This window comes from Denticeps clupeoides, chromosome 1, assembly GCF_900700375.1.
Source record: "Denticeps clupeoides chromosome 1, fDenClu1.1, whole genome shotgun sequence".
Lineage (NCBI taxonomy): Eukaryota > Metazoa > Chordata > Actinopteri > Clupeiformes > Denticipitidae > Denticeps > Denticeps clupeoides.
The window spans coordinates 19,997,927-20,023,715 of record NC_041707.1 but is presented as its reverse complement, the minus strand read 5'-3'; the positions used below and the strand labels follow the sequence as shown (position 1 = coordinate 20,023,715).

Sequence of the window (25,789 nt, the reverse complement as noted above, 5' to 3'; positions counted from 1 at the left end):
GCTTTGAATACTTTCCGCATGCACTGTATGTGCAGTGAATGTTGCTGTTATCTCCATCCAACTTCTAGTCTGCATGGGTTTTGTATGGATTTTGTAAGAATATTTTTGTATCCCATGCACAGACATACCCACTAGGTGCATACAATGGGCCATGAGTTTTTGGCACTAGATAAACCTGTGATGACCTGGATCCAGAAGGCTTGCATTGGCGCTCTGCTCTTCTCTCATTTCCAACACGCCCACTCAGCTCTGTGGTTCATTCACTCCACATTCTTCTACTAACTCTGTCAATCATCAAACCCGGTCCCCAGCGGGCCACACATGCCTGGGCAGTCAGAGGGAAAAAGACGGGCCCTCTCAAGGATTAACACAGAGTTACAGAGTAACCTGCAGGGATAGTCACCATGGTAACACCTCATTACAATGAACCTGGAAAATATAAAGGGAGAAAAAGTGGTACACATACTCACCATTTGAAGGATAATTAAAAAGCGCTCACACTTTCCTGCTAATTGTTCTGAAGGAGTCATAGGGTCAATGGAAGCTCTTCAACAGGTTTTTAGTGCGACCTCCACAGCAATCTTCTGTGCATACTGGACAATTACATACAAGAGAAATGCAAGCATCTCGCTTGTTCCACTTGTCTAAGTGACGAAGGTCTCTGCTGGGACAGTAAGTCATTTAACAAAGAAAAAGAAAGAAAAATCCGGCCTGGGATTTCTCGAAGAGCTCAAGAAAAACGAATCACTCTAGAAGCTGAACGGAAAAGCGGTTTGGATCTGTTGGGGAGTGTGATACACTGAGGGCTGCCGACGACATTGTTCCAGTGAGTTCTCAAGACTCCTAAAGGAAACTAGCAAGTTGCTGAAGGCTGTCTTGTACAACTAATGAGCTCAAAAAGCAGGTTTAAACCAGGAGAATGGGATCAACCAATTCTCGCCCAAAGATCTGCCAGGTGGCTCCTTCACATGTAGAGATTGATGGAAATCTGAAGCCCAGCTATCCGAATTCTGAATGGATGCTTTCACCAATGGACCGTACACATGAGCAACTGCAAGAGGTTCTGGGACCACAAAGGAATACAAAGCTACCCCCTCTGAGACAAGATGTTCTGCTGCATTCAAATTTACATGCTTCAGGTTAATTTAGTTGTTTTTCATGTGTTCCATTAAAACTGAATTCACTAGAATTTGTCTAGTTGGATATAAAGTGTTAATTATGAGTTTTTGCTGCAAAACAAACTCTTTTGAATGATCTGCAACTAAAACATGAGTAGCAGAGGCTAAATGAACTTTCGGACTAAAAATGAACCAGCGAGTCCAACCAAAACCATCGTCGCAGCACTAATGTCACTCTTTCTGTAAGAGTATCTGAGTAGTTTGGACATTGTTGTGTTCTTCAGTCATTGTGAGCGGCTTGTGTGTACAGGTGCTCTACCTCTGGTGTCTACTGATATAAAGAGCCAAAGCATCATTCATTCACACCCTCCACTGAGAGCCCAGGTAAGAAAATGCACCCAAATTAAGGAATCTAATCCAAGGCTGTCATGTGCTACGAGTGCAGATACATTATTTCACTTTGTTGTTGCTCTGCGTAGGTGTAATATGCACATTCATTTTCTGTATTTGAACAGAAATCCTGACAGGTGGGGTACAAGCAACTTGTGGCAAAGTCATGCTTGATTTAATGTTTAAAAATTTTCCTAGAGACTTTACATCAGTTCCAATAGCAACCTGCTCATTCACTGCAGTCAGAGCCAAAAGCCAGCTGAGCAGGCGTGGCATGCACCCCAGGCGTGGCATGCACCCCAGGTGCGGCGGGGTTGGCGCTTGCCTCAGTAGGTGTAGTGATAGGGCCGTCCTTGCCGCAGGGCTCGGCGCAGCAGCTGGGTAGCCTTGGTTAACGCCATCGCTGTGCACCGCCCCCCACAACGATACAGTTAAATCAAATTAGTTCTGGACACTCAGACGCTGCTACAGGCAACTTCTCCTAACGCTGACTGTAGTGTGCACAGAAGCTCGCGCTGGAGCTTGCTGCTTTGCTGGGCAGTGCTTGCTGTGTTGAAGCCAGCTTTATATGTGCCATTTGAGGAGCGTTGTTTGTGACAATGCAGCCGAATTAAGTCGCCATATGCTGGCTGGTGTTCGTTACGGAATAGCTGTAGGGTTCACGTGAAAACGGATTTTGTTTATGGAGCTAGAGTCATACGGGAGACATTTTGGGCACAGGGGAGCCTGTGCTTGTCCTCTCATCATTCTTCTTCCTCTGCTCCCAGGCCTGGCAGCCACTGATTTCACCCACTGGACAGAAAGATGCTTCGAGCCATAAACCAACGGTAACAAAGCAATCAGACCAGTCTGTTTCAATTTCACAGTAAAGACAGGGAAATGTAATTGTTAGTGGCAACCTGACCATTTATAATTATTGTAGTTTCTCAGTAAAAAGAGAGACGGGGGACATATATTAACATGACACAGAGGGAGATGATAAGGCTGAAAATGATGGGTGTTAACTGGAAAAAGAGAGTTGCAGACAGCTGTTGTGCACTGAGCCCAGCTCCAGTGGTCCCTGAGTGTCTGATTACTGTGTTGGTGGAGTGGAAAGTGGGCTGGGCTGCAGCCATGGCAGCTCCCACCCAGGGAAACTTTTCAGGGTACAGAGAGAGCCAACAGCGTCCATCAATTCTCAATAAATAAATAAAGAAACTTCAGAATTCACCAGATTTCATTGTTAAATTGTTTGTCCACAAAAGTCACTTTCTGTCTATAAAATAATTAAGATAACTGTCTGGGCATCGATTCATCAGACGACAGGAATCAGGTTTAATAAAAAAAATCCAAAAAATCTTGGTAGCTACAGTTTTCAGTGGTTATTGATTTAGCCATTCACCATTATATTGTCGCCCACAAGTGTCTTGACGTCTACTTAGGAACTGGAACTAAAGCTCCGCCCGTTTCCTCAGAGCAGCTCGACAGGGTTCCTGGAGGCGCAGGCGATGCTCAGTCACCAGGCTAAGAAGAAGCGCCGAGGCCACCACCAGCGCTACAGGGAGCGGCGCGGCATGCAGAGAGCGTCCGAGAGTGAGTGTAGTGCCAAGGACGGATGCGTCAGAGGCATACTGGGTTTTTATCAGGGCTCAGACAGACAGGCTTTTACAAGGTCCACTCTGAATGTGCAGTTATGGTGATGATACTGGGGAAACTTGCCAAAAAAGGAGCACAAAAACAGCACTGCATGCCAACATCGCACAAAATGATACCATGTGTATTATAATCTTCAGCAATTATATTAAGGTCTACGCTATATTTATATGACCTTTGAAATTGTGCCATAACAGATGTCTCTAACACTGGTCCTTTTGGGGTAACAGTCCAATACGCTTTGCTTCTCTACCTATTAGACCACACTTGATTCAACTGAAATGCCACTGTATGGATTTTAGCTGAGAACTTGACTAGGGTGTTAATTGAGCAGCCAAATAGGCATTGTTTCCAGAAATGTTATTGTGCACTGCAGAAGGACCCAAAAGGACCCTGTAAAAAATATATGAAGTTGATGTTTATGCATTGAATATGCAGAATAAGGATACCAGGAGACATCTGGATTCTAACAATAGTGCTGAAGAACCATAGCTACAAAATTTTACATAGATGGTAAATTATAATTAGTAGCTAATAAAAATGATTGATATGTTGCTTTTTTTCTCTCTTTGTAGTCATGGGTCATGAAGGACAGGAAATCCAGAAGCTTTCCCTGGTTTCTAGGCCCACAAAACGAGACATATTCTGGGATGAGACAACAGGAAAGACCTTGGACATCCGAGAACTTCTTCAGCCATCTCCCGTGTCTTCTGGGCCAGAATGGGATGACTATCAAACACAATCTCAGCCTAAAGACAGAAGAAATGTTGATGATTTCCTGGGGAATCAGAAGCAAATACCAAACGATTCAGGTGACCATGAGACCAACAGCACAGAACACAAAGCCACACCATGGAACCCTAAGACAACCTTGCCCTGGATGCAGGACTGGAGGGTGCAGGGACAGAATAAGACACCTGCAGGAAATGATATAGATAGTGCTGATGTATGGAACTGGGATGTGTGGCAGGGTACACAATCAAGGAGAAAAGAATGGAAACAGACAGAGCAGGAGTTCGGAACTAGGATTTGGGGTTCCCAACAGGGAAAGTGAACTGTGGATTTAAATGATCCCCCCCCCGAAAAAAAAACTCTCATGGATGACATTTGATTTAAAAGATGATCTAAAACATGCTCCGTGGCACGGGCGGACTGAAGAGGACACGGTCACCTCACTGCGAGGGTCGGGCGTCGAGGGGCTGGTTTCCTGTTCTGAGCCAGCTTCACCAGAGATGAATTGAATTGAATGGCTCCCAGCTGACATCATTAACATGATAAAATACGTACAGCTGTTTCCTACTGAGCCGGACAGAAATTTTAATTCTCCATTTCGTTTTAATAACTTATCGTGAATCAAATAACAAATCACTTAAAATTTGCATTTTGTTGGCAGACACAAATATGTAAATAAATGTAAGATTTACATCCTAGAATGAAAAAAAAAAAAAAAAAACCTTTAGCGGGGAAATGATTATGTACTATCTTGTGACTTTGTGCCCCATGTATCCCCAAATCATCAATCACAATATTGTAAATGTAACATGTAAATTCTCATCCATAGAAAATATGCTCAATACACATTTGGATTAAAATCAAATAATTTATTTACCTTTAAAAAAAATATTAAAGATATTTTTTTGCAAGACACTTTGTTGGGGACGGTCAAAAGAGAACCAAAAAGTAATATAAAGAAAAAGAAACATTGCATGCCTTTGCCCAGCAGAATGGTGCTTTGACTGAGGTGAGGGTCCCTCTTGATGAAACCTGCCCAACACTAGTGCCTTCTCCTCAGCCCATGTGGTCTTGTTAGACTCAAAACAGAAGAGAAACTCCACATTTCATGGATTAGAACCTCTCATCTGAGTGTTGTAAGCTCTTATATGCCATTGAAGGCACCGAACATATTTTCAAGTCTGAATTTGTGAATTCTCATTGTGAACAGGTTAAAACATGGAGGCCACCTGAGACCAAAGGTGGAAGAGAGGATGTGTTGTGTGGGTGGGGAGGGGGAAAGATGGAGACCCAGCACCTCTTTCAGGGACCAAAACCTCAAAAGAACCCCATGGAAAAAGAAGCAAAACGTAACTTAAACCATCAAGCATGAAACATAACCCAAAGACAATTGGCAACACCACGCGTAGTTGGGGGGGTTTAATGGCTCATCGTGTACGGCACACACACAAACCACACACACAGACGTGCACAGATGGACACGTTCAATATACGCTAAATGCAAAAGAAACTGAAAAAAGTGCCCAGAAGGTTTCTGCATTCAATTTTCTCTTCCTTTTCTAAATGTTACATGACGTCAGAATTCACACAAAGGACACTGCACAAACTATGTGATGGGGTGGTTTAGTTTTTGGATTGTGACTTGGAACACAGGATTAGCTCCAGCATGACCACAGGAGGAAATGGGTGCACGTTCATTTGCTGCCCTCTGCTGCTGAAATAAAAACATGGCAGAGGGCCACACACCACAGCCAATCAGAAGTGACCGATCCATCCACAATCCCCCCCATTTCTATTTAACCAAACAGTTTGTGTGAACTAAAGCCTTAAAAGCCAATTGGAATAACAGGGACAAGTTGATGACAGCTTGATTATACTGTCTGTGAAAATCTTATTGGGAGAGAATTACATAAACCACCGCAAATCTGATAAAGACAAGTGAACTGTCTAAGTTAAGCAACGTCCTTTTTTTTTTTTTAAATAGGTCATTTAGAAGATCGGCAGAAATACTGGAGGATTGTTTTACTAAATGTGTGACCAGAGGTGTCAACGGGAAATAAAACCACTCTGATGCATCAGCTTTCACAGTGTTTCCTTCAAATGTCAAAATATGATTATCTGGGTACGTGAGCAGTGGTGTGCATTACCCTGCAAACAGACCACAATTTGTCCAGACCCACGAAAAAGGACCTGGAGCAAAACATAAACGCTCAGCAAGTGCTAAATTCTCCCACACCAATGCATAACGGTGCGAGCGTCTGTTTGTTCTAAAACTGAGCACCACAGAACAAAGTAGCAGCAGCAGACCCCCATGTGCACATAAGCTTACCCCCCCTGTCAAGAAGAAACTATCAGTTAACACCTTCCTCATAAATTTGGACAAACCAAAAAAAAAAAGAACAAATTATTTGATAAAATCCACAAATATCCATTTAACTGATCTTAGCTTTTTAGACTCTTGGCTCTCATTCTATCCCTCTGCCAGAAATCGTAGAAAACAATGACAGAAAGAAGTGAGCTTGTCAACTTCAATACCCCCCCCCAACAAATCCCAGTCCATTCCCAATTCCCTGGTTGATTCTGAGCTGCCTCTCCCCATCACCACCACTCTACTCTGTTCTCTCCCGCTGGCCACGTGAACGTAAATGGGCCCGAGGGCTGACTGAATGGCATGGCATCTGTGGCTGTCCAGCTCCATGCCACGTGTACACACCCCCTCCTCGCTCAATAACTTCGCCCAAAGTTATAAAAATACTTTCAGAGTGTAGTTTATTATTGGATTTCTTGTTTTCTGAGCACACTTGGTTGTGTGAACGTTCTCTCAGCGTATTCACAGTCCACTCATCGCTCCATCACCGAAGCTGAGGCGTGTCCCTGTAGCCAGTGGTGCGTTGTGAGAAAGCGGAACCGGGGGTGCACAAGCCCGGGGAGCTCACTTTCAGCGAAGCCACAGTTTTAGCCGGAGGGCATCAACACCATTTAAATAATATCTGAAAAGCCTCTTGTCCCTGACAAAGCCCAGGTTCTCATACAGTTTCAGAGCGGACTTGTTGGTGATCTCAGTCTCCAGCACCACCTGAGCAGACAAAACACAACTGTTAAAACAACTTAACACAAATTATTTTCCCAAAAAATAACATTTATAAACATTTCCAGGAATATGAGATAGGCAAACATAAATAAACAATGTAAAGATTGAATTGTTCCACCTATGACAAGAAAGAATCAGTAAACAGTAAAAACTGCCATTACATCATACACAATCTGAAAAGTTCCTCTTAATTAACATTATAGGTCTGACACTGAAATAAAGCTTCAGATAAGACTTTACAAAGGAAGGTAATCTTGACCTGCTCATTGTATTCCCTTTGATTACTTTGCAAAAGCTTAACATTATAAAAAAATGTTTTTATGATTGTGCTAAACCGTTATAATCTACATGCACAAAACCATGTATTTAGAACATTTATGTTTCCAGTGGTCTGCATTACAACAAATATGACAATTACACGTTCAGACTTACCTCATCACAATCGCCCTCCACCATGGCATATATCGCCTTCTTCACAAGATTAGTACCTGTATATGCAAATGTTGTATTCATACGATAAGATGAATGCATATAATATAAATTGTGGGGAAATAGAATGTTCGGAATGTTCCAGAATTGTTCGGAAACTCATCTTACCAATGCCTTTCCTCCGGAACTTTGAGTCCACTGCCAGCATGGCAATGTAGCCACGACGGAACATTTTCTTGTGCATGTCCAGCTTGCACACGATGGCACCCACACAGTCATTCTCCACCATGGCCTAAGATGTCACAAAGGAACAACTCAGTCACATTACTGCTGTTGAAGTGTCATACTTAGAGGCATTTCCATGACATTTACAGTGATAAGTCATAATATACAGATCTCTGAATGGAAAAGAATAAAAACAAGGTAAATTTGGTGTTGCATCATTGTAAAGACAGGTGAGAATCAAAGCTAGGTAATTAAAACCAAATTCACAAGACCATTGACATTACACTATTTCCCCTTCATAAATTTACATTTACAGCATTTATCAGACGCCCTTATCCAGAGCAACTTGCAATCAGTAGTGAAAGGGACAGGGAACCTGGGTCTTCTGGTTCATAGGCGAGCATGTTACCCGCTTGGCGACTACCACCTACCTAAATGATAACAACCCAATTTAAATTTAAAATGACAGAACATTCCAAAGTAATTATATATTTGCACTGAAATGAATGTAAGAACCGCTGCTCCTTGGGAGATTTTGCTAAGTAGATGTGCTGCTCAGTGTATTCAGTCTCGGGGTAAATCTAAAGATGAAACGTCATTACAGAGATGATGAGCAAATCTCGCGATATCGACATATCGCGCCCAGGCCTGTACGCACGTGTACCCGCGTCGAATCAAGTCACCCTTGCGCAGCATGGCGAGCGTCAACGCTGACAGCGAGTCGGGGGCGGTGAGCTGCTGTCACGGCGCCATGTTGATGGGTCGAGGAGACCCACGGCTCCGGTTCCGCGGCGTCGCGTGTTCGAACACAGACCCGGTTGAACCGGAGCCGGTCAAGGAGCCGAGCTAAATGCTCGAGTCCTCCCCGCGACTCGCACCTTCGGTGTAACAGTGAAGTGCGCTGAGGCTAGCGAGTCGTGACGCGAGTCGGTTCGAGCCGGCGAGGTTCGTACACGCCGACGGCTGAAATGAGGGTCACGTACCAGAAAGCAGAGCTGCGGCCAGTTGTGGATGAAGTACCGATACGTGTAGATGGAGTAGGGCTCCGACAGGTCCTTAGTGATCAGCCTTATAATATCCGGCATTTGCAGTTCGGACTCGTATCGCACGTATCCGATGCACACGTCGTCGTCCTCCTCCTCCTCCGCGATCCTTCCATCTAACGCCAGCCTCGCCATCTCCGCGGCCGGGGAGGCTGGACCGGGGTGCGCGCTGAGGCCTTCGACGCCCCCCTTGGAGCAAACAGACCCATTGTCGCCGCGGTCCTCTCGGAAACGGCCGCTTGTCCTTTTCGTGCCCACGCGTGGGCTGTCAGGCTCCGGGCGACCCGAGTCAGCCGCCGCGCAGGCCGGCAGCGTGTGGTTCTGCGTCCGCGGACAGGAACCACGTCCACAGTCCGTGCCTGGCGCGTTGTTTTCGTCCCCGGCGTTCTCGCCATCCTCCGGGAGCCTCTTTTTATATGCCGGGTGGATGAGGTGGCTGCGGCCGCGCTGGTGGCCGGCCTGCGGGCGACCGACTAAGCCGTTGAGTTGCTGGGTCTGGAGGTTGTTGTGGTTGGACTTGATCAGCCCTTTACTTTCAGCCGCTTGGTGCTGTCCAGCCGCGGAGACAGCCCGGTCCTCATTACTCCCCAACAGAGCGCACCCACCCACGGACAGCGCTAGAATTTCGGCCGGGGATGCAGGCAGCGCGTTAGGCCCAGGCGGCACTTCAGCCATTCCACTTCATTCAGTAAATAGAAATGAGCGAAAAAACCCGCGACGGTGGGTACAGACTCGGCCGAACGTCAGTGACGGACGTGGCGGCGGCGGCGTCGACGGTGTCGCCTAACGGAAACTTATTTTTGCCGTTTTGTACGACAGCTCGTGCTTCCTCGGGCCATTACTCAACTCACTTCACAAGGGTTCTCGGCTAGCAGCTGCCGTAAAGCGGAACAGACATTTTACGTCACTTTAATTTACGACAGCAGGAAGATCTCAACGCGTAATATATTGACAATTTTGAGAGACTCAAAAGTAACTTGTGGAATTGTATTAAATGGTTAGATCCTTTATTGATCTCAAAGGAAAATTAAGGGTAAATAATTAGACAAAATGTCTTAAGACCATTGACTGAAAACACAAAGTAATTCATATAAAAAGAAAATATTGTTTCTTTGAAACATTATTAATATGAACAGATTATTTTTATTTTACTTGCCAAATGGTATTAATGTTTGTTATAATGTTTATTTATTTAGTTTTTTGACCATGCATTGAATAAATACATTTCCCCTCAAAAATTCCTCTAGATGTCACTACATGGCAAAACATTGTCAATTGGCCATTCTAGAATAATCCTAATTTGCATTTAACACCCCAAGAGCACACAAATAAAGCACTTTCCATTGTGCCAATGAACTAAAATGATTCATCCAACAGTGTACCATAGTCCTGAACCCACTGGTCAACAGTGCATTCACAGGCCAGCATTAAACTGGGATTTTAAATGATTGAATAGAAGGGTGAATTTAAAAGGAAAACGTAGAAGGGTGAATTTAAAAGGAAAGCCTGGACTAGACCATGAATGCATCCCAAGGGGAAAGTGTGCATAATTTGCTATACAAGCACAATGGATCTGCAAGTACAACAGTTTCAAAACTGTTTCAAGTGTAGTGGCAAAATGTGTCCTCTGCTTTTAAACAATCACCCTTGGGGAACAGTGGGCAGCCACAAACCGGCAACCTTCTGATTGCGGGGCTGCTTCCTTAACCGCTAGGCCACCACTTCCCACTGTTTAACAGAGAACCCGGTTGTTAGCACAAAGGGACACAGAGTATTAGAGTGCATAATGACAGAAGTCTGAAAACGCAAGTGTATGAACTATTCTTTACTGCAAAATTAATCCCGATAAAACAGTTGGCTTTTATGATTCTTTTAGTCCATAAACAAAGACTTCTGGACAGGTGAGCCTGGCCTTCTGAATTGATGGCTTCAGATGATCACACTACATCATAATAGCGCCAGGTAATACCGGTGCATCTCCTGTGGAATTCCATATATAATATTCTGAAGATACAAGTTCCCGAACTGCAAAAACATAGCAGGGCACAGGTTAAGAAGACTATTAGATAATAACAGGTGAAATACCTATAACATTAATCTTGTGAACACTTCTATACACTCACATGTGACAATTCGTGGCTTTGCTGAGGCATACACTTGAACTGAATGCTGGTCCACACAACATCCAGACAAAGTCAAGTCAGGCACCCGGAAATACAGCTGCGAAACGAGACAGTCGGCCATGAGCATTCAGGCCTCATTTCACACCAATTACACAAGTACTCCATTCTGCACTCACTTTGATGTAAGCTGTGAGGCCAGTGCAGAGAGGATCAGTTGGTCCTGCTGTCTGGCTGGAAAAATGCACAGCACCATCAAGCGTCACGTCACGGGACTTGGGAAACTTCTGGCCTGCAGCAAGATAGGATGGTGACCATTTCAGAAAAGGCCACTGAAGGTATTTTGACCACCGCCGCCGCCATCATCATCGTGACCTACCTAAAACCCAGACCAGCAGATTCTTCTCTTTAGAAACTTCCAGCTGTCCTGCGCTCACCTTCACATCCACATTTCCCATCAGATTTCTACAGAAGAATCAGCAGCAGAGACATTTTATCAGAATTTTTAGTTTGTCCTCACGCCTTAATCACATACCTTCGTCATATAGCACAATGTTTCAGAAAAAAAAATCTGATTGCCTTATGTTCATTTATAATGGCTTAATTCTTTGCTTAGTTTTTCACACCACCCTACCTGTTATAAAATGGCAAGTGAGCCTCGCAGTATTCAAAACTGTTCTTTACACTCTCATGAAGTTTTAGAGACACATTCAGCCGCAACTGATTCTCATCTTCCTTCAACTGGTACGAGCCCAGAATAGGAGGGACAGGAACCTGATCAATTGAGGGGAAAAAAATTACACATCTGCTTTCACTAATCTGGCAGTCAAATACCAAACTGTCTAGTCTAAATTACATTTTAAAAAAACAACAGGGGATAATACTTTCGAATTCCAGGAGCTTGTCATCACAGAGAACAGAGTACAGAGACAATGTTCCTTCAGGAACAAACAGGGAGCATGTTAGGTGATGGTCAGGACATAATACAGTGCAAATAGAACTTTGTAGAGTATTTTAAGGCAGAAGCAATACACTTACTTGGCAGAAGTTAAACCATCCAGAACAAAGAAAATGAGGTATATGAGAGTTGTCAAAAATGCAATGGAATACGTTCACTTAAAACTTTGTTTAACATTGTTAAAAGATATAATGAAACACCAAATATGGCTGTTTTTCTTTTCCAAACTACAGGTAACTACCAAGCAGCCATTACTGCTATCAATCTTTATTTATGCAGCAAATTGTTTACAATTTATTTCTGTAATTTATTTTTTATCTGGCATTAGTGTTCTAGGATCCTGAACCATTCACCACGGTTCAATGTAATCTGACTCACGTTCTGCTATGATGCTTCTGTTACCTGTGATGTGTAACTACAAAGTCTGAAAGGTTCCAGTGGAGGCGAGAAGGGGAACTTATAGGGACCCGAGAACATGGAGCAGTCACCGTCGTCCATGCTGCTGGCTGATAGTGTGGCAGAATCCAGAGTTGTTACACAGGGATGAACCAGGATGTCCTGAAGAGGCGAACCATTAGGTGGCAACGTGAGGGTGACTGTTACGTTGGGCAGGACCCCCTCTACTTCACACTTAGAAAAGGAATTAGAAAAAGAATCCAGTGAAACATTAATAATTTGCATCAATGGTTTTGAAAAATGCTAACAAGCATGAGGGCTTGGATGTGTAAGACAGGACATCAGAAGCAGCCAGTTGATGTATTGCATTAATCATATCATTTAGGTTAAAACATTTGATTTAAGAATGAAAAATAATGCAGCACTGATTTACATTAGCAACATGGGTTAAACAATTAGCGTCCACTTCATTAAATGAGTCTTTTAAAACTTGATTCAAAAGAATTCAAATGGAATCGTAGTTCAAATTTATTGTGCATCAAAACATCTAAGATAACACATACTGGATAGGACACTGTGTAGCATGTCTCTATACAATAAATTCAAAGCAAACTCTTTACACTCAACATCACTCTGGTGATGTTGACAGTGAATATATTTATATTCAGAAATGTAGAAAATCTGAAAAAAGTATCATGGGTGTCCACTTTTTTTTTTTTTTATCACACACTCTAACAATATTGCAAATTCCTGTGTCTAATTAGTTACTTTGTTCTGAATTTTCATGTTTGGTATGTAAAGGTAAATTGAGACATTAAGCATCCTTCCCTGATCAGTCGAGACTCTTTATAAGCGTGCACCATAGAAAAATGCTTTATTCGCACCTACCTTGCACACAACGGTGCCATAGACATCCCAGAGGTCCTGTCTGCTTTTCTTGCCGTACTGCATGGACCTCACTGTCTCGGTAACAGTTACGGTCACTGCAGACCTCCCCTTGTGTAAACCTGCCTTCCAGGCTGGCTGCTTCTGGGAACCGCCTGGCACGGGAGCAGTGGGTGCTGGTGGCGTTCCAGCCGTCAGTGTGTCCAGGGGAGTGCCCAATGGGCAAACCTGCAGGAGAGCTGAGGGCAAGGAAGCCAGTCGGTTCGCCAGCACCTCAGGTTCTGACAGTTTGGGTCCAGGCCCACACAGAAAAGCCTGGAGGCCAGACAGGAAGGCTAAGCCCTGAGAGACAGAAATCTGGCTTGGAAGGGGCGGCCGTGGCTCAACGGGACCCTCGATCAGCGGGAGGCAGGCGACGATGAGCCCTCCGTGGGTGATTGTCAGCAGTGGCCAGAGGGTCTTCTCACCTGGCCCATCCACCCGGAGCTCTAAGGCTGGAGAGCACTGTTGCCTGCTACAGTCATCCCGTGAGGCCACAAAAGGCTTGTCAGGCTCCGCCAGACCCAGCTCAGTCAGCAGAAGCCGAGGAATGACACGGTCTTCAGGGACCGCCACGTACCGGCTACCTGCCAGAGATCTGGCTCGCCGCTCCACAGTCGGATAGCGCCTGCGGGGCGACATTAAAGCATCTGGGTTAAGCGGCGAGAGCGGGCAACACGCAAGCTCCAGAGCACTCACCTGGAGAAGCGCACTGTTGCTCCTTCTCCCTTCTCGTGAGACACAACCCACAACGCGCGGAAGCTCATGGCGCAAATATGCTGTGGTTCTGCTCTGTGTCCTGCACAACGCGAATAAAGAAGCGCCAAAACGTTTCCATAAAATACACCGGGAGAAGGAAAATTCAACAAACGTGCACATCCGAACTTCCTGTTTTCAAGGGCCACGTGACCAGTCATGCGCCGTTTGCGCATGCGCGTCACCATCGTAGGGGATGGGTTGTGTTCGAGTGACGCAGCCACCGACAGATTCACCGATCTACAAAACATACACTGCCACATTGGCCAGTTCATACGGTGTACAGAGCGCATTTAAGTCTGCGGCAGGCGAACGGCTCTCTGGCGTCCGAGCCCAGCCCATTTATGCTTTCTACTTCACATTTCCGCCCTGTCCATGGCAGCTGCCAGCAGGAAGTAGCGGGCTCCCAAATAAATGTTAAAAAGGCTCTCGTCAAAATTCATCCAACGTTGGACCTTGTCTGCTTTAGCAGAAGATCCAAGCCAAGGAAACAAAGCGACGTGAACCATGGCTACAGCTCAGCTCTTCGAGGTAAAGGCTGCAGTGCTGCGAAGGGCTAACATTCAATATTCGATACAAATCTTTGATCAGAACTGTGGGTTTGACAGACAAATTTTCTTTATGTGTGTTTCTCCGCCGCTCACTGTCAGCAATATGTTTCATCACACCAGTCTTTCTAAATTCTCGTCTCCCAACAGATGCCAGGATAGCTAGCTGTGTTGCTAAAAACACTAAAACGCCTGATTTGGTGAATTACCAAACTTACAAATCAAAACTCTGTGCAGCGTTGGCACCCCTGTTATTGGCCAGTTAATGATAATTAATGAAAAATTATTGTGTTTAAACAAGAGGTTTAGTGCATTATAGCAACGAATCTGGACAGCAAAATTACACAAAAAGTTATAATTATGCATATATAAAATATATATTACACTTATATAAAATATAAATAGACTCAGTATGGGTGATTAGACGGTTTAATCAGAACGAATGAGTTGATCTGTTTCTACCCATTTAGGAACCTTTTGATGCTGATGAGTACATCGAGAGGCTGGCCTGGAGGACCCCTGGTGGAGGCTCTAAAGGGGGGGCAGAGGCCTTTGATCCTAAAAGGTAGGGCAGGAAAATATGTTCATTTTGTTGAACTTCAGCATGAAATTTTCATGTGTTCTTATATTTCATGCATATTTCATCAGTGACAAATGATTCTGAAATTCAAAAAAAAAAAAAAAATAAAAAAATATATATATATATATATTTAATTTTTTTGCAGTTTTACATGTAATGAATATTGGCTCAGTGCAAAATGATAATTGAAGACTGTTAAGACACTGGTTGTGAAAACATGTTAGTAATGTAAATAATAACAAATTAATATGCCTCAATTATTAAAGGTCCCCTATCATGAAAATTTCACTTTGTGGGATTATTTAACATTAATACAAGTTCCTCTCACCTGTCTATGGTCCTGCAGTGGCTAGATTATCAGTACTCAAGTTGAGGGTGGATGAGTAGGGATGTCATTCCCCTGAAATAAAAAGTCAAAATCATCCCCCTTCTAAAAGATCCCCATGTTCCATCCCTTGTACTATTTTATCAATGAACACAGGTCTATTGAGTAAAATACCATGAGCAAGAGAGCATGTGAAAAAAATGCGTGTGCCAACTTAATTTTTTATACCTCAGTAAGCGGCCCAGTGGGTGACTGCAGGGCCGACCCGTAGAATAAGCAGTATAGGCAAAAGGAACAAAGGAAGAAAAAAGGTTTCTTCAAAGTAGTTTGTATTTATGTGTCTTAATTTGAAAAGAAGAAGACCACATGAATTTACCTGCATAGCAAAGCCTATTAAGTAGTACAAGTAATAGCAATACAATTCCTATGAGAGATCTCAGTGTTCGGTGTGATTCTGAAACCTGCAATTTGATGATAAAATGATAGTTTACCTTAAAAGAATCTAAAGAATACTTTTAAGTGGCATGTTAGATGCTGCTCTTCTGAGTTTTTCTCATGTTTACATTATATTTATATCACACAATAAGTACTATATATGTTGAAATATACTGAACCAGTTAATTAAATTAGAATTTCCTCTCCGTATCAACTGGATTCATTTATTTACTATTTATAGTTGAGCCATAACTTTTTTTTATTTTAATGTCTTATCACTGTTTAAGTTCTAAAGAGGAGCTGTATATAATTAAAATGATTTATGACAAATATATGAGAAACATGTTAGAGAAAGTCTAATCATTTAAATGTTCAGAACAGCATGTTCAGGGCAGCCTTCAGATATTAGAAGAACCTTGGATGCAGATAACAGCCAATAAGTAAGTAAGAGATGGACAATTATAATTAACAAGAAACGAAAAAAGAACATCAATGCAAAGAAATGTTTTTAGCTGCTCTTTTAATCGGTAAATGCACTCCCCGGGCACCTTTCATGGCTGCCCACTGCTCTCCAAGGGTGATGGTTAAAAGCAAAGGACACATTTCGTTGTGTGCACTTCACTTTTCACTACAGACAGTGGGGACATTAAAATCTCTGAGGATATCAAGAACTCAAGCCATACTTTGAGGCAAGTGTTCTTCTCACCAATAATATGCTGTTATTCATGGTTTGTCTATGCTGATAGAGCAGTTTTCTCCGCATAGGGAGTCAAGTGCAGGATGGTTGCTATATGTAAATTAACGGGTAGGCCAGATCTTGTGTAGGCCAGATGGTTTGATTGTTGGAAATTTAAAAAAGTTACGGTTTCTCCTCTTTTTCTTTCTTAATAGCCAAGTATTTAGATCAAACCTTCAGTCTAAATGACTGTAACTGTCATATGCCTGTTTGTTGTGGGGTTTTTTCTGTCGCAGATAACTAGTCTGGTGTGATAAAAATGTGAAGACAGGGAGTGCTAAAATGAGCAAGTGCTGGAGAAGTCTTTAAGCTCTAGCAAGCGTTGAGGGAATTATTATTATGAGAGATTATATACTCATCATTTCTGGATATTTCTCCAGCACCCAGAGAATCCAGAGCTGCTGACTTGGAGCTTTTGGCTCAGGCACCCTGACAGTGCTGACGAAGCTCTTAATGTGTTGGGTGGTGCTGTATTTCTATGCATATATACACAGCATTACACTCACACATAAAAAATGACAATCTGTGGCACTAGGTAGAAGTGCAAACAGCGGCAAAAGTGGTCGGTGCAAACACAACATGGCGCTTAATTCAGTCTTGCTTAAACTGTTTACTGATAGGCGCTCTTTCAGGAGCTGGAACACAAATAATGATGGGAAAACTGTGTGCAGTATCTGTAGCTGCAGCTTTTCAGATTTCTGGCTGACCAGTCTGTGCTGTGCCAGTAGCGTGTATTCATCGGTGTGTGTGTTGCATCGCGCAGTGTCAGAATGAATGCATTATGTTTTTACAGGAGAACAAAATTAATTGTTGCAACAGCGCACAGATTGTCTAATGGTAGCCTAGCAGCATCGGAAGGTGCCATTGAGCAAAGCACCGTCCCCACACACTGCTCCCCGGGCACCTTTCATGGTTGCCCACTGCTTACCAAGGGGGATGGGTTCAATGCAGAGGACACATTTCATTGTGTGCACCGTGTGCTGTGCTTCACATTTTGCTTGAACTGAATTAAAACTTAAGAAACTTGCTTCTGGTGCCATTCATGCTGCTACATCTCTCTCTCATATAAACACACTCACAGGTCGTCTGATTTGGTGTAGCAATCTAAGAATAGACGTGTGGGTGTCCATTTCTGCTCCCTCAGGCTGTTGGAGGAGTTTGTGAACCACATCGAGGAGCTGAAGCAGCTAGATGAGATTATCCAGAGGAAGGTGGAGAAGTTAGAGCAGCAGTGCCACCGCGAGGCCAAAGAGTTCGCCCACAAAGTTCAAGACCTTCAGAGGAGCAACCAGGTATGCTGGGGTGCCATACACAGTTCACAGTTCATTATAACTGTGTCTGTATAATGTCATGGAGCATGATGGACCAATCATTACATCATATATTGAAGGATGGTAGATAAGCCGTTTTGCTTGAGGTAGTGTTCTTTGCATATTTGCAGGTGGCCTTTCAGCATTTCCAGGAGCTTGATGAGCACATCAGCTATGTGGCCACCAAAGTGTGTCACCTGGGCGATCAGTTGGAGGGTGTCAACACTCCCCGACAGAGGGCAGTGGAGGCGCAGAGGCTCATGACCTACTTCAACGAGTTTCTGGATGGGGAGCTGCGCAGTGACGTCTTCATAAACCCTGAAAAGGTCACAGCTCAACAGTTGAGGCAGTTCAGGGTTGGAGGACTGATGACTTTTAATAACCCACTTAGGGGACAGTTAGGGGTATCATTTTAAACTACATGATAGAAACAACAAAGTGTACTCTCTTAGTTTGTCACTATTATTTTTATTATTTTTTTTAATGCTTATTCAGGGTTGTTCTGATCCCATGTATAATCAGCCACACAGTGAATCACACAGGTTTAGGTTTAATGAATTTCTGAACCAAGGTTGAAGGGGAATTCAAAACGGGACAGCTGTGACATTCTGGCTTTTTATATTGACAAAGCAGAATAATGACATTATTGCAGCGCGTGTATGTTGAGCAATATTTATGTAGCTGAAATATTTCATATTGCCTAATCTGATTACATTGATCCTCATTTGATCTTCTAATTGACTTATGACTAAGATTTAATTTGTCCGGATTGTAAGATGCTCGAGATCCTGTAGGCTGCTGTAAAAGAGGAGTGGGGTAATACTTTAAACACCCGGACTCTTGTCCAGCTCACCTGTTTACCACGTAAATAGCCATGTGATACAGGGAAGCTATGAAACTGCTAGCATTTGTCACCTGCACACCAGCACGTCGGGGTGTGCCGCAGGAAGATCAAGGAGCCTTCACACATTGACGGGCCCACCTACGGGTCTTTAGAAAAGAGAGGATCGTGTCAGGGAAGGAGGGAAAGGAACAAGAGGTGAGCGGGAAGGGAAGGGAAGGGGAAGGAAGGAGATGGAGGACAGGACTGCTCGGCTAATCCCTCTGAAAGGGAGGGCCAGGCCCGCCAGTGTGGAGACAAGTGCTGCTAAACCCTCGCTGCTGGGAGACGGCTACATCACTTACATGGGATTTAGCTAATCTTAGCTGGGGGACAGATACTTAGAAAACCTCGGCGAGGAAAGCAGAAAAGGCTGGATCCACCTCATGGGAGCGCAGTAATGATGTTAGTTGAGGCAGGCAGGCAGGCAGAAGCTAGGGGAGCAGAGGAAAACCTAGATGGCGGGCCTTTTGTGTGCATGCGCGTGTAAGGTTAAGGAAGAGGCAGGGGGTTCTAGTCACGCACCTATTTAAAAAAAAAAAAAAAAAAAAAACTCCTTCCTGCCCATCAGCACAGATTACAGAGGGAGATTTAGGAAGGATGTCCTCGGATTTATAGTCCATTCATGGCAGGTATGTGGCACTGTGAAACGACCCCTGTGTTGTCGTGCTGCCGCCAGTGCTGCTGCGGAGAGGGAAGCCGGAGCCGGCGGTTATCAGGTCCTGAGGTGAACAAGCTGAGGGAGGGGGAGAGATTCCTGTTAAGGCGCTTCTCTGTGACTGAAGGTGCAGCCTCTGGCCTCACCTTCTCATTTGTTCCACCTCACAACTCTCTCTCATTCTTTCTCTGTGTGTTTGTCTCGCTCTTTCTGTAGATTCAAGAAGCTGCTGACATCATTCAGAAGCTGCACTTAATTGCACAGGAGTTGCCTTTTGACAGGTGAGCTCATTTATGTGCGTGTGTGTGTGTGTGTGTGTGTATATGCGCGCAATGATGTGGCTAATTATTTAACATAAATAAACTAAAGTAAACTTGTTAAGGTCTCTCTCCCCTCTCTCTCTCTCTCTGACAGGTTTGCTGATGTCAAGGCCAAAATAGCAAGTAAGCGGCTGTCGTTGATATAGTGAATGTGACGTGATTGTGAAGTGATATAGCAGGGCTACAGTATAGTAGGGCACTTATTTGTAAAAAAAAAAAAAAAAAGGAATCTAATTAATCAGAATCCATTTTTTAGACTAAAGCATGATATGACAAAAAAGGGGTTTGATCTGGTTTGGTTTTTTTTAAATGAAACACTCTGCACCTTAAGTGCGTTTCTTCTGTGTCTCCATTTGAAAATGATATAAATGCACGAGCAAAATATTTCTTATCAGCCACAAAACTGTTTCACTGTTCGTCTCCATATTTATGTAGGGATTGTGCCTGGCTATTATGAATTTTGAGTTTTAGGTCTGACCACACACAGGAAAGAAGCAAAATGCTGCTGTGTTAATTGCACTATTTTTTTATTTAACATGTTAAATATGTAGAAATTGGTTGCATAGACGTATGTGTTGGTTGCTAAATGTGTGTTGGCTGCCAGGTAAGTATCATGACCTGGAACGACAGTTGATCCAGGAGTTCACATCCGCCCAGCGGAGGGGTGAGATTGGACGCATGCGCGAGGTGGCAGCAGTCCTTCTTCATTTTAAGGTGTGCATCAAAACCCTCTTCTATGCTTTTAGCAATATGACATTAAACTTACAATTTTCATAATGTCAATCAATTATAATGATTGTTATAAAAATGCTTTCATATTTGATTATTACATAGTGAATTACATAATTTCCTGAGTACTTGTAAGGATATCAATCTTTTGAACACTGATTAATGAATCACATCCAAAAAGTCAGTTATTAATAAATTATTTTAATTGTATCATGGTATAATGATAATAATATCTTGTTTTTCTTTGTTTTATTAGGGTTATGCCCACTGTGTGGACGTTTACATCAAACAGTGTCAGGAGGTGAGTGGATGAGCTGAGTCTACATTATTTTAGCACAGGCCTGTGCTGATTCCAGATAGCGGTAGGATGCCAGATTTGTAATATTACATTCCATTTTGTGACCAGGGAGCCTTCATGTGCAATGATGTATTTCAAGACACAGCCTCTCTGTGCCAGCGGGTCAGTAAGCAGGTGGGAGAGGTGTTCTGCAGCCCAGAGACTGTGATGGCCAAACTCATTCAGAGCATTTTTGAGAATAAGCTACATGTAAGTCTCTAGTTTTACTTATTTATTGGTTAGGTAAAAAGTCCTTTGTGGTAAATCATGAATTCTTTTTTTGGTGTTGTTCCAGGCCCATGTCAAAGAGAAACTGGATGAGGCCCGCCAGTCTGATGTGGAGCAATACCTCATAAACCTCTATGACCTCTACTCCAGGTAATGAAACCACCTTTCAGGCTCAGCTAGAGCTCTAGACCCTGGATAATAAAATGGAGATTAGCTTGATTACTTGAGAGATCACCACAGCGCATTTTTCCAGGACCACACTGCTGACTGCCCAGCTGATTGAGTTCAACCTCGGCACTGATAAGCAGACCTTTCTGTCCAAGCTGACCAAGAATATCTTTTCTTCTTACCTGGAAAGTTATATTGATATGGAGCGTCAATATCTACAGAATCGCAGTGCTATGATACTGCAGCGGTTCTACGACTCCAAGCACCATCAGAAACGCCCAGTGGGCACAGGCAGGTAAAGACTTCCCTCTCCTGTATTCTATCACTACCGTAAAGCTCCATAATATGGAGGCCTTGTTTCCTTTGTTTTCCTTTTTCATCAATTTTTGTTTCTACCTTTTCACACAGTATTCAGGAGCTCAAAGAACGCATCAGACAACGGACCAACCTGCCTTTGGGCCCCAGCATTGAGACACATGGAGAGACCTTCCTTTCTCAGGTGGTTGTGGTCAACCTTCTGCAAGAAACACGCCATGCCTTTGAGAGGTGCCATAAGGTCAGCGATACCCTTGTAATCTTTTAGTTACAAGACCATTCCAATAGTTTTCAGTTATTTATGAGCTAAATGTTCCATAGAAGGTTTTTTGGTATTGACCTTTTGTATTTCAATAGCTTTCAGATCCGGCAGACCTTCCCAAGAATGCCTTCTCTATCTTTCTTCTACTTGTGGAGCACCTTTGTGTGGACTACATTGACTATGCCCTGGAAATTGGCCTGTCAGGTAGAGCCAACTTGCTCTTCATGCGTGTTTAGGTTTGTCAGAATGATTATATATCCAGAGGAATCACTTTATATTTCCCCCAAACAGCTATCCCTTCTGCCGATGCTAAAAATGCCAACCTCTACTTCCTGGATGTAGTCCAGCAGGCAAACACCATCTTTCACCTCTTTGATAAGCAGTTTAATGATAATCTCATGCCTTTAATCAGGTAAGAAGCCTCACAAAACAGAAATCAGTGCAGTATTAAAAAAAAACCTGACAGATTGCACCAATAAGGTTGAAATGTATTGAAATGTAAACATTAATTGTGCATTTTGTATATGGTCTCATAGTGTATTTTACCAGCGCAGGAAGTGTTTTCACAGTAAATTGTAATGAGTTGAGCCAGTGAAGTTAGCTTTAACATTTATTCATGTTTTGTCATTTACTTTTTCACCTTTGGACTTATAGCTCTTCACCAAAGCTAACTGAATGCCTCCATAAGAAGAAGGAGGTGATCGAACAGATGGAGGTGAAGTTAGACACTGGAATTGACAGGTAAATTAATAGCACTTATTAATAGCACTTCTTTCATTAGTACTGCTGAAATCCCACCAATAACAATTCCTTTTTTATTTGTTTCACTTTCTTCTACAAAATTAAGACTTCTACGCCAGTACTTAATCAGTACATCAGACAAAAAAGGCACATAGACTTCAAAATTGAATTGTGTGGAAATTCCTTATAATGAAATGCCTCATACTGGATCATATAAATGTAAAGACTGATTCTGATCTGTTTTGGGGATTCTCCTCTTCAGGACACTAAACTGTATGGTGGGACAGATGAAACACATCCTGGCTACTGAGCAAAAAAAGACAGACTTCAAGCCAGAGGACGAGAACAATGTCATGATTCAGTACACTACAGTAAGTTTTTTTTTTTTTTTTTTTTTTTAGCGCTGTTCGATATTTGCAATTGGTGTATGAATGGGCTTTTTAATGTCACATTTGTGTTGTGATACTCCTTGTCTTTTTTATTTATTTTTTTATTTTTTTATTCTAGGCATGCGCCAAGGTGTGTGCATACGTGAGGCAGCAGGTGGAACGAGTGAGGAAGTCCATGGACGGGAAGAATGTGGATACGGTTCTGACAGAACTGGGTGTCAGGTTCCACCGCCTCATCCACGAGCACCTGCAGCAGTACAGCTACAGTTCCATGGGTGGTATGCTAGCCATCTGCGATGTGGCCGAGTACCGCCGCTGTGCCAAGGACTTCCGGGTGAGTAAGGCCCATCGCTCACATCAAATTCAAATTTTATTTGTCACATACACAGTCATACACGGTATGATGTGCAGTGAAATGCTTTCTGCAACTGCTACAGACCACAGTATTGCAAATGTTGCAAGTAAACAATGAACCAATATGCAAAAATTGCAAACATAACCAAGTATTACACTTTTACCTCCTTAACATAAAATATGTGTAACTGGTAGGGTTTTTTGACAATGTTTAAAGAAAAGAGAGAAAGAGCCATAAAAGAAAGAGCAGTAACAAATATGTGTTTTTAAATGTTGTTCACTAGTAGAGGTATGGTAATTATTGCCAAAATGTATTTCACATTTGCCTGCGGAAAGATAGTAACATAGAAGACTAGGCAATAGACCTGCTCTGTTTTAAGAATGCAGATTAACAGCATGGTTGAAACTACATTCAGCTGGTACAGGTGCTCCTTGCCTCTTATTGTTTGCCACCTACACGTTTTTTGATGTGTGGCTTGGAAAAAAAAATCCTCAGAAGCTTTTATCAGCTGAATATTATTTTTCAAAAGGTAAACGCAAGGCGTGACTGTTGGTTCTTTGACATCTGTGGGAGGAGAAGGTGCCGTTTGTATGTTAGTGCTCTCTCGCCGCTCTGTGAGATGCTGACATGCGTGGGAGCTGGACGGCTTAAGCATCATCTTCAGTGGCACGTCAAGAGAATAGGCAAGGGGAAATGTGCATTATGTAAATGCTGAAAGCAACGCTCATCTTTCGTCTTATTCCCTAACTCGTCGTGACTTGAGTGTAGTCGTGTGAGTGTCCAGCCACGTGTGCGTTGGTTGCCCTGCTCAGCACCCTGAGGAGTTGGTTTAAATATGCAGTTCTGCCATTGTCAGATATTGCAATAAGCTTCAGAGAAAATAAAAGTTGTTTTTAATACAGCATTTCACTTGCATTGCAAATATTGATCTCTGCCAAAACACATCATGCAGTTTTATGTAATTATCAAAATAGTTTCTTAAGGGGCTGAATAACCTCACACACACACACCAAAGAACCACTGTGGCTGCCCAGTCGGGGTGAAATAGAAATGCACTTGTTTAGACACATATCACCAGCCACCATTGACGTTAAGTAACTGACATGTCCTTTGACCTCCAAACTCCGCCGATTGTTGAACCAGCCTTCTGGCTGATTGGCCATATGGGCAAACTCTAACTGTTCCCTTCCTCTCTGACAGGTTCCCCTCGTCCTGCAGCTTTTCGACACGCTCCACGCCCTCTGTAATTTGCTGGTGGTCGCACCTGACAACCTGAAACAGGTTTGCTCTGGAGAACAGCTTACCAACTTGGACCGGAACCTTCTTCATGCTTTTGTCCAGCTGAGGGTGGATTATCGCTCCTCAAGGCTCGGACGTCACTTCAGTTAATGACCGGGAAAAAAAAAAAATATGTGCAACATTCACAAGTACAAACCGTCCAATGAGATCTGTCCTCTGAGCAGTCGATGAAACTCCAGTTGTGCTGCTTGTGATCTGTTCTGCCCACGCTCAGAAAATTCATTGTGGAAACTGAACACCACAATGTATGGTTGATTGTCTTGTGAGGAGTAGCCAATCGGAATGGATTTATGGACTGATTGGACTGACATGGTCTGGGTTTTTTTTCTCATCATGATAAATAATCTGTCACTCCCTGCTCACCGGTGAGACACAAACTCTCTGTGTTAGTTTTTTTCTTATTACTATAAGGAATACTAATCATCACAACTTGTCACCCATGTTCCTCTGCAAATGTTAAACGACAGTTGACCGTATAAGAGACTCTGTTTATTTTATTGTGCCAAATATACTCCATGGCAATGTAAGCACTGTTTTATGGGATTTGCTGCTTTTAGAGGTTGTTTAGTTCTGCCACTGCTACTCTATTGAAAAGGGCTTGTTGCACGGCTCTGGTTTCTGCCCAGCTCTTCAAGGCCTGGTTCTGGAGTTAAGGCAGTCAATTGTTTCACTAATAAACCGACACACTGCAGATAGGTTTACCATTGGAGTTCATTTGCTTGTTTATGTTTGTGTAAATTAAAAGGCCTTAAATTGAGTCCCCGTCCACTTACTTTTCCCGATTTGAGCACCAGATTAACAGCAGGAGATTAAAAAAAAAAAAACTTTAGTTCTGAAACATTCATGATATTTGCATCATATTACAGGTTGCAGTAAACGTTCAGTCTGGTGACGCACCTTCAGAAAGTAATTACTACTGAGTCGCTATACGCCCCGGCATGCTTCATCTGGCTCCAGACCGCTGTACCCCCGACATGTCACATGGTGACCTTAACCTTTGACCTCTGTGACTTATATCAAGGGTCAGTGAGCTACCATGTCTGGGCATTTGCTGGTGTGTGAATTCCTCCCAAAATAGTCTAGATTCCTGCCTGACACATTGCCGACCGCAGCGCATTAAATCAACCGGCGGCCGGTCGTCTTGACAATTTAACCTCGATTTTACCTTTATCACCTACAGGGCTATTAAACCTGAAATTTTATCGACAATATCCTGCGGTAAGGGATGTTTGTTGCGCGATGAAGATCATTTCTCGGTATATATCGGGCTGGCATGAAACGTTTAGACCTTGAGAACCCGACTCTTTAGTAGAAGATTTTTGTGGGCCTTCGCGGAAGTGTTTTCAGCTCGTCACGGCCC

The 25,789-nt window shown here is 43.2% G+C and overlaps 4 protein-coding genes across 5 annotated transcripts; 2 read left to right on the top strand and 2 right to left on the bottom strand.

The window, feature by feature from the left end:
- Nucleotides 1–455: 455 nt before the first annotated feature.
- On the top strand, nt 456–4,593 carry LOC114788457 (uncharacterized). Of its 2 annotated transcripts, none has more exons than XM_028978280.1 (5): nt 456–1,139; nt 1,429–1,502; nt 2,276–2,335; nt 2,963–3,080; nt 3,716–4,593. In XM_028978280.1, exons 1-5 carry the CDS (start codon nt 920–922, stop codon nt 4,192–4,194), a joined length of 951 nt encoding a protein of 316 aa, XP_028834113.1. In that variant the 5' UTR covers nt 456–919; the 3' UTR covers nt 4,195–4,593. The 2 variants fall into 2 exon arrangements, with proteins under 2 accessions (XP_028834113.1, XP_028833305.1); XM_028977472.1 differs by having other exon boundaries at nt 2,930–3,080.
- A 127-nt stretch (nt 4,594–4,720) lies between these two features.
- On the bottom strand, nt 4,721–9,530 carry naa30 (N-alpha-acetyltransferase 30, NatC catalytic subunit). The gene is made up of 4 exons (XM_028976183.1): nt 8,601–9,530; nt 7,561–7,684; nt 7,396–7,451; nt 4,721–6,948 (listed from the first exon to the last, which is right to left on the bottom strand). Exons 1-4 carry the CDS (start codon nt 9,333–9,335, stop codon nt 6,811–6,813), a joined length of 1,053 nt encoding a protein of 350 aa, XP_028832016.1. The 5' UTR covers nt 9,336–9,530; the 3' UTR covers nt 4,721–6,810.
- A 940-nt stretch (nt 9,531–10,470) lies between these two features.
- Nucleotides 10,471–13,967, bottom strand: ap5m1 (adaptor related protein complex 5 subunit mu 1). Its single transcript, XM_028987688.1, has 8 exons — nt 13,758–13,967; nt 13,023–13,686; nt 12,141–12,368; nt 11,415–11,554; nt 11,160–11,245; nt 10,960–11,072; nt 10,784–10,880; nt 10,471–10,685 (listed from the first exon to the last, which is right to left on the bottom strand). Exons 1-8 carry the CDS (start codon nt 13,823–13,825, stop codon nt 10,603–10,605), a joined length of 1,479 nt encoding a protein of 492 aa, XP_028843521.1. The 5' UTR covers nt 13,826–13,967; the 3' UTR covers nt 10,471–10,602.
- A 354-nt stretch (nt 13,968–14,321) lies between these two features.
- Nucleotides 14,322–25,186, top strand: exoc5 (exocyst complex component 5). Its single transcript, XM_029000044.1, has 18 exons — nt 14,322–14,345; nt 14,833–14,927; nt 17,583–17,730; nt 17,880–18,074; nt 19,503–19,567; nt 19,701–19,729; nt 20,211–20,320; nt 20,592–20,636; nt 20,742–20,882; nt 20,968–21,050; nt 21,154–21,363; nt 21,477–21,624; nt 21,741–21,849; nt 21,937–22,057; nt 22,300–22,386; nt 22,649–22,757; nt 22,894–23,109; nt 24,331–25,186. Exons 1-18 carry the CDS (start codon nt 14,322–14,324, stop codon nt 24,517–24,519), a joined length of 2,124 nt encoding a protein of 707 aa, XP_028855877.1. The 3' UTR covers nt 24,520–25,186.
- The last annotated feature ends 603 nt before the right edge of the window (nt 25,187–25,789 follow it).

Bases quoted from the DNA above. Each gene is read 5' to 3' on its own strand.
- LOC114788457 (XM_028977472.1), top strand. From the start codon at position 920: ATGGGATCAACCAATTCTCGCCCAAAGATCTGCCAGGTGGCTCCTTCA. The intron at 1,140-1,428 runs GTTAATTTAGTT...TTGTGTGTACAG, and splicing joins TTCAAATTTACATGCTTCAG to GTGCTCTACCTCTGGTGTCT. The intron at 1,503-2,275 runs GTAAGAAAATGC...CTCTGCTCCCAG, and splicing joins ACCCTCCACTGAGAGCCCAG to GCCTGGCAGCCACTGATTTC.
- naa30 (XM_028976183.1), bottom strand. From the start codon at position 9,335: ATGGCTGAAGTGCCGCCTGGGCCTAACGCGCTGCCTGCATCCCCGGCC. The intron at 7,685-8,600 runs GTACGTGACCCT...GTGACATCTTAG, and splicing joins GGCCGCAGCTCTGCTTTCTG to GCCATGGTGGAGAATGACTG. The intron at 7,452-7,560 runs GTAAGATGAGTT...TTGCATATACAG, and splicing joins GTTCCGGAGGAAAGGCATTG to GTACTAATCTTGTGAAGAAG.
- ap5m1 (XM_028987688.1), bottom strand. From the start codon at position 13,825: ATGAGCTTCCGCGCGTTGTGGGTTGTGTCTCACGAGAAGGGAGAAGGA. The intron at 11,073-11,159 runs GTAGGTCACGAT...ATCTTGCTGCAG, and splicing joins TCTGCTGGTCTGGGTTTTAG to GCCAGAAGTTTCCCAAGTCC. The intron at 10,686-10,783 runs GTGAGTGTATAG...ATGTTTTTGCAG, and splicing joins AAAGCCACGAATTGTCACAT to TTCGGGAACTTGTATCTTCA.
- exoc5 (XM_029000044.1), top strand. From the start codon at position 14,322: ATGGCTACAGCTCAGCTCTTCGAG. The intron at 14,346-14,832 runs GTAAAGGCTGCA...CTACCCATTTAG, and splicing joins CTACAGCTCAGCTCTTCGAG to GAACCTTTTGATGCTGATGA. The intron at 21,364-21,476 runs GTAAAGACTTCC...CTTTTCACACAG, and splicing joins CGCCCAGTGGGCACAGGCAG to TATTCAGGAGCTCAAAGAAC.